General features: G+C 44.8%; 1 protein-coding gene across 2 annotated transcripts in view; it reads left to right on the top strand.

Annotated features, from left to right (window-relative positions):
* Positions 1-1,404: 1,404 nt before the first annotated feature.
* TXNRD1 (thioredoxin reductase 1) overlaps positions 1,405-14,481 on the top strand; it is a 28,205-nt gene continuing 15,128 nt past the window's right edge. Inside the window, exons 1-6 of one of the 2 annotated variants that reach the window (XM_066634381.1) lie at positions 1,405-1,512; positions 5,518-5,637; positions 8,435-8,507; positions 10,782-10,901; positions 11,486-11,628; positions 13,596-13,711. In XM_066634381.1, coding sequence (XP_066490478.1) covers positions 1,444-1,512; positions 5,518-5,637; positions 8,435-8,507; positions 10,782-10,901; positions 11,486-11,628; positions 13,596-13,711 — 641 coding nt within the window. In that variant the 5' untranslated portion in view covers positions 1,405-1,443. Of the gene's footprint in view, positions 1,513-5,517; positions 5,638-8,434; positions 8,508-9,768; positions 9,796-10,781; positions 10,902-11,485; positions 11,629-13,595; positions 13,712-14,481 lie in introns of those variants that run through there. The other variant, XM_066634382.1, reaches the window with a different exon arrangement.

Here is a 14,481-nt window from a genome sequence, read left to right on the forward strand (position 1 = left end):
TCCAATCTTCTGGTACCGTGGCCGTTTTGAGGGACAAGTTGCATACCTTAGTCAAGAGATCTGCAACTTCATTCTTCAATTCCTTAATAACCCTTGGGTGTATGCCATCAGGGCCCGGTGACTTATTGATCTTTAATTTATCAATGAGGTCTGAAACATCTTCTCTTTTAACCTCTATCTGACTTAACTCCTCGGTCAGGAGGGGCTGTTCGGGCAGCGGTATCTGCCCGAGGTCTTCTGCCGTGAAGACAGATGCAAAGAACTCATTTAATTTCTCTGCCATCTCTAAGTCTCCTTTTATCTCCCCTTTCCCTCCCTCACCATCCAGAGGGCCAACCGCTTCTCTGACGGGTTTCCTGCTTCTAACATATTTGAAGAAGCTTTTATTATTCCCCTTAATGTTGCTGGCCATGCGTTCCTCATAGTCTCGCTTGGCCTCCCATATCACCTTCTTACATTTCTTTTGCCACAGTTTATGTTCCTTTTTATTCTCTTCATTAGGGCAAGACTTCCATTTACGGAAGGAAGCTTCCTTGCCCTTCACAGCCTCTCTAACTTGGCTGGTTAGCCATGCGGGCACTCTCCTGGATTTAGTGGAACCCTTCTTTCTTTGCGGTATACAGTAACCCTTCTTTCTTTACAGTAGAGGGTAGTAGGTCTAAGGGATTTCGGCAAAGGCTTCTCTGGGTACAATCCATGCACATCTACTCAAAAGTAAGTCCTATCGTGTTCAATGGGGCCTACTCCCAGGAAAGTGTGGACAGGATTGCAGCCTCTGAAAAGATGGATTACTGTTGAGGATTGTGTTTTAGGGTTACAGGTACCCGTTTTAGGTTCGTGGGGTGGGTGTTCAATGACCAAAAAAAGTACTGCAACGTGAACTAGGCTCCCAATCCTTTCCTGGGAGTAAGCCCCACTGAACACAACAGGACTTCTGAGTAGACATGCATAGGCTTGGGCTCTGAGGCTGCAATCCTATCCACATTTTCCTAGGAGTAAGCTCTAGTGAACACAACAGGACTTACTTCTGAGTAGACATGCATAAGCTTGGGCTCTGAGGATGCACACTTTCCTGGGAGCAAGCCCCATTGACTATAATGGGACTGACTTCTGAGTAGGCATGCCTAGGCTTGGGCTCCTCCCTGATGGGCTTAAGGCATGCAGTGACCCAGCGCAGGGAAACCCGGAGCAGAAAGAGCAAGTCATGCTGGGCAGGCATCTCTGACTCAGCAGGAATCTGACCCAAGGAACAGGGAAACGAACGCAGCGGGGGGGGGGGTGTTGTGTGTGTGTGTGACGTCTGCAGGGCCACACCCCCAATGGTTCTTTTCGCCCTCTCCGAGCCAAGCTCATAAAAGGAAGTGCTCACCCAGCCTCCGCTGTTCTCCCTTTGGCTTGGCAGAAGATGGGCAGCAGCTCCAAGTAGCGCTGTGTGAACTGGCCATGGAGAAATCGGTGCCCATCGTGTTTGTCCGGCAGAGCAAAGTTGGAGGCTACGACAAGACCCTGCAGGTAGGGAGCAGCACAATGTTTTTCAGGGGCTGGTGGTGAGACTTTAAAGTGCCCGGGTGGGCTTTCCTTACAGTGGATTCTTGGGCATGTCTACTCAGCAGTAAGCCCCTTGCTTACTAATAGGGGTAGTGTGTATGGGTTGTGACTGCAGCCTTCTCTTGTTCACCTCGTGTGAACAGGGGCTGAGAGTCAGGATGGTTTGGGAACTGGACTTTGATCTGGAAGATCTAGGGTCAAATCCCTGCTGGCCCATGAAGCTTCCTGGGTGACCTTGGGCCAGTCACTTTCAGTCAGCCCAACCTACTTCACAGGGTTGTTGTGAGGATAAGAGGAGCGGAGGAACCATGTATGCCACCTTGAGCTCCTTGGAGGAAGGGGGGGGGGTATAAAAATGTGCTCTAATACTAACAAAAATTGCAAGCCAATCTCTTAAATCCTGTTTTACTAAACTGGGAGGAGGCTTGCAGTGGAGAAAGTTGGGGTGGGAACTGACAAATGTCCAGAATTTCATCTGTAGAGCATCTCAAACTTTTTGCAAAGCAAGACTGAGAATATTTCTATTTAGAAACTAATTGGATGGCTTTGGGAAATGCAGGATAGTTATTGCATTTAAACTACTGTATACAATTGGAGGGAAAGCTTTCATATATCATTCAAATAAAGCAATTCACCATAACCAGAGAGAGTGTGAGTGAGAAAGAGAGAGAGAGAGAGAAAGCATGCTTCCCTATGCATAACCCCAGGTAGAGGTGAATTGCATATGCAAATATAGTAGGTGCTGTGCTCATATTTCTTGCCCTTCTGCAAATCCAACAGCTGGGTCTGTTGCAGGAAAGGGGAATGGGAACAGAACAGAATAGCAGAGAGAGCAGAACAACCTTCTTGAGCCCCTCCAGGGAGAAAGGCAGGGTAGAAATAAAGTTAATAATAATAACAACATGCAATTGTTCTGCAACTTAGGCTTGGGTACAATAGGGTCCTGGGTCTAAGATTGTGCCAAAGAATTTGACATAGAAAGCCCCAAAGGAGGTTGGACAGAGGCCACAACAGTTTAGGCCCTCCCACATATATCTCTCCCTAATGTATGGAAAGTGTAAGCACAGCTTGAACTAGATCACTGGCATATCTGGAGAATGTGTATTGAAAGTGGTGATACATTCTCACAGTTTCAGGCCTTCTAGCCTAATTTGACAGTGGGCTGTACTTGGGCTCTCACCTTGTATCAGTGAGGTCTGTGGCAATTGAACTCAGAATCTAGAGGTGAAAGAATGAGGCTGATTTCTGCTCCTAGCGAAGGATGGGCCATGTGACTACAGTACCATGGCTGATTTCAGCCAGAAGGATATGAAGATTAATGGACTGTGCTTTGTAGATGCCAGCTGTCAACATGCATTTATAAAATTCAAGCAATCATGAAAGAATAATTGCGGCTAATCTAGAGATGCAGATGACAAGCCAATTCTCTTGCAGTGTTGTGTGGCAGGTTTGATTTCAGCTGTATTTCTGGAGCACAAGCCACAACTCAGGAAAGGCACTTTATGTATCCAAAAAGGGTGATCACTTGATCAGTTTCAAAAGGTGTGCATATGCAAACTTTTCCTTAAAGCCACTTGGACCATTCCCTTTTTGCTTTGCCATTTTAAAAAATTTAATTGATTCCATTTTTCCTTCATGAATGGCAGTTTACACAATTATTCAATAATAAAACAGTAACAATTCAAATAATAAAACAACAATAACAGTTCAAATAATAAAATAATAGTAAGCCAAGCAATTAAAATACTTGAATAACAAGAGGCAGGCACAGCAACACAATAAAACAGTCACAGCAGCATATAAAACAATGAGGCATAAAATAAGATTCCTTATTCATTTCAAGACAGTACATGAGGGGAACAGCCTGATCTCCCTGGACAGGGAATTCTACAGTTGTGGTTACTTAGAAAACCCCTTGTAACTGAATGTTAACATCAGGGCAAAGAGCAAGTCCATTTAGGGCCCTGGCAAGTTCACATGGGTAAAGGAAGTCCTTAAGAGAACTTGATTCCAAGCTTTTTATTAGTGCCTGTCTGCAACAAGCACCTTGGAACCCTATATTCCTCCCACCTTCTCAGAAGAATAGTTTGTTGACAAGCTTATCAGAGAGCTGTGCTCTCTCTGGGGGTAGCAGTTCTATGGTCCTGTACCTCATGCCTACAGATAACATATAACTGCAGAGATCAGCCTGCAGATAGTTGTGTGCAAATATGATTCCTATGTTGGTAGACTGGCAATTCAGGTTTCTTAATGATCAGTAGGCATGTGTATAATTTGTGAGAGGTGCAGTGTTGGTTTTGGAGACAGTGGGGTAGTGAGACGCTATTAAAAAGAATGACTCTATATGTTTTATGTATGCTCCATGTCAACATTAAAGCAAGAAGATGTTCTAGACTGAGTTTAAGGCCCAAGTAAGATGTAGCGTGCAAGTATCCGAATCAATTGCATGTACCTGCAGGAAAGCAGCATCGGGAAACCAAACTGTGAATTTGAACTGGACAAATGAGGACTTCTATGCATGTGGATTTGTTATTATCACACTTGCACCTCGTACTTCCTCAAAGAGCTCAGAGCTGCTGACTGTGGTCCCTTGGTGGAGCTCCACCCAGGCAATATGCTCAACCAAACTTACATAGGGGCAGCAGTAGGTTGCGCTTCATGTGCCTTCCATTTTCTATGAACATATAGAATCAACCTGTTGATTCATTTAGTGCAGTATCTTCTGCCTTGACTGGAAGTGGTTCTCCAGGGTCCCAGGCAGGGAATCTTTCAGAATCTGCTGTCTGGACTGTCTTCTGATGGGTTTGGGATGCTGAGAGCTAGCAGCATTTTCATAGGCTTCCTATACTCAGCTGAGCATAATTCAAGGGGGAGGTCTGACAGAGAGACTCTAAGGGCCTTGGCTCCCACAAGTCTAGGAGGGATAAGCTGGCCCATCCATGAGGCCATCTGAGGTGGTCATCTCAGGCAGCAGGTTGGCAAGGGGGCACCCACCTCTGTCCATCCACTCTGCTCCTATTCCTGCTCCCTAGACTAGGGACAGAGCTGAAGATTTGTGGAGGAGAGGAATGTGGTGGGATACAGCTTCTCTGAGTCTGTGGCCTGCCATTCTCTTCTGCTCCAGAAATGCTCTAGTCCAGGGGTTCCCAAAGTTTCCCATGCTGCAGGGGAAAAGTTTTCCATGCTCATGGTACAAGGGGAAGGTCCTCTGGGTCTTACTAGGCTGGCGACCCTCTCTACAGACCTCTGCAGGCCTCAGGATGGCCTGTGGAAGCCTCTGAAAGCTACTTCCAGTTTTCAGAAGCAAACAGGAAGTAAGTTCCCAAAAATGGGGAGTGGCTTTCAGAGGCTTCTGCAAGCCATTCTGAGGCCTGTGGTGGCTTGTAGAGTGGGTTGCCAACCTGGCGCAACCCAGGGAAGGCCTCTGGAGGGTCTAGGTGAATCATTCTTGCTTTTGGAATGACTTCTATTTGGAGTCATACGGACACAAGGGTGGGGGAAGGGCCCAGCCTGTGACCCACCTCGCATGGGCACATGGCTCATTCTTTGGGAAGTGCTGCTGTAGTCCACTCTTCCACATTTCCTTTTTTGTTCTGTTCCCTTTTTGAATTCAGGGAGCTGAAAGAGGAGCTGCAGTAGAAGCTGCTCCTGGTGCCAGTGGAAAGGGGGGCAGTGTTTAGTACACCTCCTTCGACACCAAGGAGAAGCCCTGGTCCAGCCCTGTCTAATGCCCCATTGCCAGCTGAGAGAGCTGCCTTGTGGCAAGAGGATCATTTCAGAAGCAATGTGGGGTGGTGTAGGGGTAAGATTTTCAGCAACTCTTCAGGGGTCCATTCCTGGATACCTTCAAGATTCAATTGCAAAGAAACAGTCTATTTGAAGAGGCTTTGTTGTGCTCACTTCTGTGCATGCTCATAGTAGCAGTAGCTGTGCTGTTGATTACATTTCTAATTGGGTTTCTCTATTTAGGCGCACAAAGAAGGAGGACTTAGTAAACTGCTTGATGTGAAAGGAGGCGCGAAGGGGCATTCTTATGACTATGATCTGATTGTCATTGGAGGAGGGTCAGGTGGTCTTGCAGCTTCCAAGGTATGATTAATGCAAAAATATTCATGAAAAATGTGGTAAAGGGAATGGAATATAACTCTGATATCTTTGGCAGAGCCAGAGTTCATATATCAGTCCAAACTGTGGAGATTTGTAGAGTCTGCAGTATGTTCTACAATCCATTTTGGTGGGCAAATGTAGAGTGGACTAGCACAGCTATCCTTCTCTGTGAGTACAGTGGGCGCACTGTATCAGCAGATTTGGGACCCACAGATTTCACTATCCAAGGGTCCCCAAACTCAGGGGTCAGACCCACATGGACCCTCCAGAGGTGATCAGAGTTGCACTGAGCTCTGCAGGATGTTCTGAAAACCAGAAAGGCCACGCACTGCTTCCCCAGCCCTCAGAAGCTCATAAGGCCTCTGGGAGGCCTTAGAAGGTCACTCCCTGGCCCTCCAAAGGCCTTAAAACATCACTTCTGGTTTTTCTGTAAAACTGAAAGTGACTTTCTAAGGCCTCCTGCGGGCTGGGGAGGCTGCACGTGATCTTCCTGGCCCTCAGAACATCTTTCAGCAGTGACAGGAGCACAACATCCTGTGCCTTTGGAGGATTACAAAGCCCTCATAACCTGCAGGTTTCCTTTTCCATGGGGGTTCCTGGAACTTCCATGGATAATGCAGGAGGCCGTGTACTCTAAAATCAATGTGGTGAAAGAGTTGACGACAACACTCTCCCCTCATTCTATGAGAAGAATCTGGACATGGAAGGGAAAATCTGGCATGGTCTCCCTCATGAGCTATTTCTGGGATGGATTTCAAATCCTCTTTTCAGAAACCTTTCTGCCCCAAACGGAGCCCAGCAATATCATCTGACCATCAACAACTTTATCCAGCTAGGGTGGACCTCTCTCCCATCCCTTCTAGTAACTGAGCACTGAAAAAATATTGAGAGACGTTGATAAATCCAAATCAGATTGGAGAAAGTCCCTGTTGACCTTTGGATTTGTGTGTTGGTACAGCATTTCCAAAGTAGAATTTTCTGTGTTCTTCAGTGTGACATCTTAAACATTGAGAAAATAACAGCTGGAGGACAGTGGATGGATGGCAGTATTGTGTGAACCCCATCCCCTTAACAGTGAGCATGCCAAGTGTAAAAATCCTAGACCAGTGTTCTTCAGGAGTCGTGATCCTAATGGGATCATTCTTGTATTTTGTGCATTTGTGCTTGAGTTTATCTTGGGATGCTTGAGATGTAAATCCTGACTGGAGGCACAGACCAAATTTCCTTACTCATTCAGATGCAAGCATCACTTGCCAAGCTCATTGTTTTAATGGCTCTGAGGTAAAGTTTAATTTAAAAAGTAGTTTTGAAGTATCATCATTTTAAATGGCATGTGATCTAGAAACAAGGACTCTCAAGACCTATTTGTGCAATGGAATGCAACTCATCCTCTGACCCAGTTGTGGTCATTGAAGCATCTCAATTATTGTTCAGCATTTAATGAAGTTCAAGCTGTTTACACCTTTTCCCCCTTCTTTTGCCACTATGGCATTCAGCTAAGTGGTGTTTTTCTCATGATTGAAGTAATTGCTGTGACAATCCAATCTTGTCTTTTCATCAAAAGAGGAAAATGAAAGGGGGGAGAATTGAATGAAATTACCCTGGAAAGTCCCTCCCACATGTGTGCTTCAAGACTTCAGGCAAATTTAAAATGAGAGATCTTGACAATGTGTGTCTTCTAATAAGTTTGATTGTCACACCGATTAGTAACCTGCTTGGGAAGAAAAATTGCCCCTTGTGATGTCATTACTCACCACAAACGAACTTCTACGTGAACTTCTATCATTGTATGGCCCTGTGGGTATTCAGGAAAACATCAGGTATTAATGAGTTATATCATTTACCAAAACTCTTGTAGTGTTGTACCAGAACTAAGTTTCCATTTCCCCCCCCCTAACCTATCAACATCAGGACAGCTGCAGATCCAGGCCAAGTCAGTTCCGGGGTCAATCAGTGCTCCGTTACTGTCTCTACTGGTGGCTAAGTGATCTGAAGTACTAATTAGTCCCTGAGTCCTTTCCATCAAGGCAATTATTAAGCAGGACCAGAGTTCACTGTTGTGGTCCCAATCCCAGGACCCACTCTTAGGAATGGTTGTTTAGGTGAACCAGGCCAGCGCATAATTTTAAAACAATGTGGCTACGAAATAGCAATGTGGTAAATTTCCCAAACCAGAATGCTTCCAGTGCTCTGGAAATGTTCAGACTTTGGATGCTGCCACCTCCACAACCTTTAGGACTTCCTTGAAAATAGCAGTGAAGCCTGCCTTTGTGGCTGTCGCTGGATGTTCTTGCCCAGCCTGGCTTCAGTGGCAGCATCCACCAGTCTTGCCTTTGCACTCATCTACACAGAAGCATTTGAAGGAAGCAGAGGAGCTCCATTCCTGTGCCTCTGTGTGATACTTTTTGCCTCTGCTCAGGAGCTCTTAATAGGATTACTCCTGAGCAAGAATAGAGAGGATTTCAGTCTCTACGAAAAGGAGCCAGTGGTTTGACTACATGATCTCTAAGGTACCTAACATTGGCCATTTGCTTAGATGCAATGCCACTTCCCTAAACTAACAGAAAGTGCTTGTTCCATAAACCAGATGTCTATAGTCTGTCTCTCAACCCAACACATTTTTTCTTATTCCAACACAGAAATGTGTATTTTAGAGATTTGGCAACAGCCTCTTTGCCTCTTGGGCATTATCATTATTTGCAATGGTAGGATGTTTGCAATCCACCACAGAAGCAACCTTCTCATATTGAATTGTTTGTCTTGTTTGTTTGATTTCCAGGAAGCTGCCAAATTTGGCAAGAGAGTCTTGGTGCTGGATTTTGTTGTCCCTACTCCCTTGGGAACGAGGTGGGGTAAGTCGGTGCTTCTCAACCTTGGTTTCTCTGGGGAGTAGTCATCCACATAAGCAGAACTTGTCTGACCTTAGAGTCAGAGAAGACACCACATAATTAACTTGTGTGCTCACTGCTAGAAGATGTGGTGATGGCCGCTGGCTTCAGAAGCTTGATGTGCGAATTAGACACATTCATGGAGAACTGGTCTTTTTATGGGTATAACACAGCAATTCTCAAACTCGGGGAGAGTTTGGGGCACTGTAAGTGCTCACAGGGGCGGGAGTGGATGCTGACATGATTGCTGCGATTGCAACACCAGGGAAAAAAGGTTTTTTTTAAAAAAAACTCTTCTGGGGGGTCATATGGCTCTCCAGAGGGTCTGGGGAGGCTGCAAACCCCTCTGCAAACGTCCCCATGCCTCCAAGCTCCTGTAAACGTAAAACAAGACCACTGTTGCTGTCACCTTGTATTATGGCTTCTCAGCAAGGAGGTGGGAACCCAGGTGCATACACCAAAACAATGGAAAACTAAAAAACCTATTAAAATATTCCATAAAAATGGCATATATTTAAATTTTGCAAAGATAAATGAAACCTAGGTATTATAAAATCTGATCCCCAATGTGGGAACCTCTGATATAACATAACTGAACTTCTGTTTTGAATGTATATCCGAATGCTGGGGAGGGGAGAAGGACACAAAAATGGGGGAGGACAGTTGCTACCCAGAGACATATGGTTGGTTACTGTGGGCACCTCAGAATGTCAGGTGCAAGGGAGATCGCTAGGATGCAGGTCTCTCGTTTTGTGTGCTCCCTGAGGCATCTGGTGGGCCACTGAAATACAGGGAGCTGGACTAGTTGGGCCTTTGGCCTGATCCAGCAGGGCTCTTCTTATGTTCTTATGGAAATGAAATAAGCAGACCTTTTACTTGGTCCAGGGTGGTCTTTTCTTGTGTAAAATAAAAATGAGTACAGAGGGAAGCAGTTTCCCTATAACCAAGATGTGCGTGGGGAAGACATTTTGGATCTGTTGACAACAAGTATAGACCCTTGAGCTCCATTTCCCTTCCTGCCTGATTTGACTTCTTGGTGGCAAGCCATCTGTGAAGGGACCAGGCAAGCCACTCTCCAGGCTGGGGGGAAGGCGCCTCCTTTCAAGTCGAGTTCAGTCTTGTCTTTCTGCTAGAGTTGGAGTAAGGAAATGTTGTGTCTCTGTGAATGCCACCTCTGCAGGCTTGCTGCCTGCTGCTGCAGGTTGAGGAATGATGAGAGTCAGGCCCAGCTCTAATCGTCTGAGGGACCCAGGTGTGTGCCATCATACTGATGGGTACTTGCATAATGTCACTCTCATACTTTCTTGCATTTTGTGGGTGTGCTTCTTTTTCTTGTGTCACGATTATAACTTTTCACAGCATTCACACAGACCAATAACTTTCTGGCTTTGTAAGGTTTCCTGGCCTGTTCCTTTCCACGTGCATGCCACAGAACTTGTTCCCAGAGCAATACCAGGCATAACATGTTGCAGGAGGGGAAGGCAAGGTCTTCTGGCAGGCTTAAAGGTGGCGGGGGGAGAGTGGTCACATTTTCCATCCACTATAAGGAGGCAGAATCAGCCCCCTTGTTCTGCCTTGAAACAACATGGCAACTGGCTGTGATCAATGGGTCAGTGTTTCTGACCCATTCACTGGTTTCTCTGTTGAGTGAGTGGGTGATTCTATTAGTGGGAGTGAAGAGAGTGTAATTTGCTATGTTATACCACTGCTTTTCAATCTGCATTGGCTTCCAGTTTGCTTGCAGGCGCAATTCAAGGTCCTGGTTATTGCCTATATAATCCTACATAACTTGGGATTTCAATATCTTCCCAACTGCCTCTTGTGAACCTACTTGCATGCTGCACTCATCATCAGAGGCCCTGCTTCTTGTGCAGTTGACAGGGACATGGGGCAGGGCTCTCAACAGTAGCACCCAGGCTGTGGAATGCCATCCCTCAGGAGACCCAGTTAGCCCCATCACTGTTCACCTTTAAAAAGTCAATGGAGATGGATTTTCTTTTGTTTTGTCTTTTTGTTAATTTATTAAGTTATTACTGTTTTCTGTCTTTCCTATTGGCAGTGTTTGCAGTGCACACTCTGGATTTTTTGTCATTTTGTGGGCTTTGATGAAATACATTTATTTGTATGTTTTGTGTTGTCAACTGCCTGTAGTGACTTCAGTCACTTAAGACAGAAAAGTTCAAACCAAGATGTTAAACAAATGATATATGAAACTTATGGACTGACTTCATCTCGCAGGTCTTGGAGGCACCTGTGTAAATGTGGGCTGCATACCGAAGAAGCTAATGCACCAGACAGCTTTGCTGGGACAGGCCATAAAAGATGCACCCAAATTTGGGTGGCAGATGGGTGAAAAAGGTGAGGTCTTAAAAGTGTCTGTGTATGTTCTGCTGCTCTTTGGGTTTTTTTTACATTGGCATAGAGAAGGGGGGCAAGATTTAAAGGTCTGAAAAATCTGTTTTTAGATATATTCAAGGCTAAATAGCAAAAAAGTCAATTATTCTAAGAGCATTTCTTGTGGCTACTTAAATCCTCCATCGTCACAAGTTAATTTGGATTACATGGAGGCAATTATAAAATATTGGTTCATAGCAGAGAGGTTCACAGCAGGACTGATGTTATCAGAGCGGATTTGAACTCGACCCGCTTCTAAGCCTTTTGAGAGAAATGTAAAATTAGGACTTTGAAAGCTTCAGGAGATTTGTGCTTGCACCACTTACAAAATACTCTGGCCCCCGTTCAGTCACATTACGGTACTTGGACAAAGTCAGCAAAATGCCATAAACCTTGGAAGAATGAAATGTAATTTAAAATAGGAGGGGCATAGCTGTGAGAACTTGCAAGTCAAATCTGTTGTCACATAGTAATGGAAAATTAAGGCTGTGGGAAATGAGACGCATCATTGAAAATCTGTATTTTCTCTCTTTTTCAATCTTCTGCAGTAAATCACAAGTGGGAAACCATGGTCGAAGCTGTTCAGAATTACATTGGCTCACTGAACTGGGGCTACAGGGTGTCTCTCAGAGAGAATGGCGTCACGTACGAGAATGCTTATGGAGAATTTGTTGAGCCACACAAAATTAAGGTATTGAAGAACCTCTAAGGAGTTTGGCAGGTCTCCTGCTCATCCTTCTCCTAATAGGGAAGAGATGGCGGGTCTGCTGTCAGTGGGCCCTGCCCCAAGCTCTGCATCAGACCCTGAGGAGGGGAGACAACTCCCTTCTTGTTGTCTGTGTAGATCCTAGGAGGGCTAATCCAGGCCAGGAAGGCTTTTAAGACTCTTCTCCCCCTTCCTTCCTTGGCCCTTGCTGGAGCAAGTTGCTCACTGAGAACTTTCCAATGTGTTGCAACCCTGACCATCCATGCCTTGCTGGAAAGATGCCTGCTTGCTGGGTTGAGCAGGGCATCTGTGGTCATTAAGAAAATCCAGCTAGACTTGACAGTGGGCCCAAAGCAGGCTTGTTTCATTTCTTGATGCCCATTATGTCGGGCACTGCTGTGTAGGAGTAAGCACTCTTGCTTAAGCAGAGAATGCAAGGGACTTTCTTTTCCCAGGCATGCCAACTTGGCACACAGGGCAGAGCAGCTGTTATGCTTGGTGTTTTCCAACATGTTTTGATAGGAATCCTTATCAAGGGACCATTGAATTCCTTTATGAACCAGGCCAAGAAAACTACGTTGTAATGAGCTCTGTTTGGGGGTTTATAAAGGAAATGAATGTTCCCTTGACAAAGGATTCCTACTGTGTAGACCTGGAAACACCCATATGACCTGAAATTGTCTGTCCTAGCAACTCGCCTGTTTGTGTTTATCCTTGAAGACCGCAAACTCCCACATGAACCTGCCTAACTACTGAGATCTTCAGATGCCCTGCTCTGGGTGGCAACAAGGCACAAGACCTTTTCATTTGTGGCATCTTGCCCCTGGAACACTCTTCTTTGCTCCTTTTAGCAGGTCTCCTCTCTGCTTACCTTTATAGAGACAGATGTGATGTTGCAAGTAGTTTGGTCCTGAAAATGTTGTTTCAGTTTTTCATGTAGCCTGATGGGCTGCTGCAGCTGATTTGATGCTTTCACACTGTGTATGTGACACATCTCTACGCAACAGAACACATCTCTACGCAACAGTATTAATGGACCCAAAGTGATCCCCAAATTGACAATGTTCAGAACTCTGTGGGAGAACATTTAAGTTTCTCTGAATGCTTTGTTGCTGAGCTCAAAGTCCTACTTTAACAAAAAGACTTCAAGGGAACCTCAGATAACAATCACTGCACTAAAACGTGTCAGCAAATTTGATTCTGTTCTTTTTGGGCTTAATTGGGACTCTGGGTTTCTTTCCCTCTATGGGGTTTAAAATTAGCAAAGCATTGCTAAAAGTCAGTATTATGCTAGATGGGCCTATGGCCTGATCCGGTGGGGCTGTTCTTATGTTCTTATTATCTTAGTGACTATGGTTCTGAAGAGATCTTCATTCATTTCTTGTCTGCATTTGGCTTCTCAGAGAGGCTGGCAGCTCCCCCTTGAGCTTCATGACCTTTTAGCCCCACTGATTGCATTTTCTCCACTGTATATTGCAGTGCATATGTACAGATCTGTCAGCTGAGGATAATACTTAAAGCGTCTCTGACTCATAAACATTTCTGCCATGATCTTTGGGCCAAACCAAATGTGATGTGGGAGCTCCTGGTCTCATTTTCTTCAAAATTTAACCCCAGGAGGAGAAGTGATTTGGATCACAGCCACATTGTAAAAAATGGGGAGTGACGCTTCCGTTGTGCTGCAGTTCAGTCCCTCCTGATATTAACTATGGAAGGAAAAACCTAAGACAAACACATTTGTGCTAATAAGAAAATATCATAGCTAAGGTTCATTATAGATATGGTCTCATGGCACAGATTAGCTCTTCGTTGTGAGAACTGGATTTACTAATGCTGCACTGCGTAGTCCCTACATAGCCAAATAAGTTGAGAAGTTAATATTGCAGGGGATTAATATTTCTTGTCCTAGGCTTGGAATAAACACCTATTGTGTCCTGTTGCTTTATTCACAGACAACAAATAACAAAGGGATAGAGAAATTTTATACAGCAGAGAGATTTCTGATCGCCACAGGCGAAAGACCCCGTTATCTGGGCATCCCAGGAGACAAAGAATATTGCATCACCAGGTAAAATAAAATGCTGTGGTGGCGATAGAAGAATGAGAGCTCTGAGCTGTGAAGGGTTCCTTGGTTTGCAAGGAAGAATGATCAGCTGTGGTCAACTTAAGACCTACATTGGAATCCCACATCGGGGATGGGGTCTTTGGGTATCTTTTTTGCAAAATGGATGCAATGTGAGAAAGGGCTCCACTTCATCATTACATCAGTATTTTTATACTGCCACACTATTAGAAGTATGCAGCTGCAAATATAATGTGTGAATGTAGCAAACCAGTGTTGCAAATAAATACAGGTGTGCATCACTTAAATATGTTCTCCTATTCTCATTGTTCTGCGATTAGGTTAAGTGAACATTCAGCCCAATCTTGTGCCTTTGTTGTGTAAACAGACACTCCCTGTCTGATGCAAAGGCTCCTGGAGAATGTTTGCCTCTTCTGTGCATTAAAAGCCTTAAAAGCCTCTTCTTTTTGTGTAAACAATCTTGTGCAGGCTATGGGAGACCTGATTGCTTCATTAAGAGTCTCTTTTTGTTCTTTGACCATTGTCATATATGCGATTCATCATTAAGCGGTCCGTTGTTAAGCGATTCACACCTGTATTAACAAAAGTTTCCAGGTTGCCAGTTTTTTCTCATCTGAAGGAAGCAAAACCTGTTTCTGGGGCTCCTGGCAGCTAGGGCAATGATGACCACTTTGAAAACAGCAATTTTCAGCCTTTGTAAAGTTGTAAGCTTTTATTGTGTGAATTTGCATTTGGGGGCACTTTCAGACATGATC

Source organism: Tiliqua scincoides, chromosome 7 (genome assembly GCF_035046505.1).
Source record: "Tiliqua scincoides isolate rTilSci1 chromosome 7, rTilSci1.hap2, whole genome shotgun sequence".
Taxonomy (NCBI): Eukaryota; Metazoa; Chordata; class Lepidosauria; order Squamata; family Scincidae; genus Tiliqua; species Tiliqua scincoides.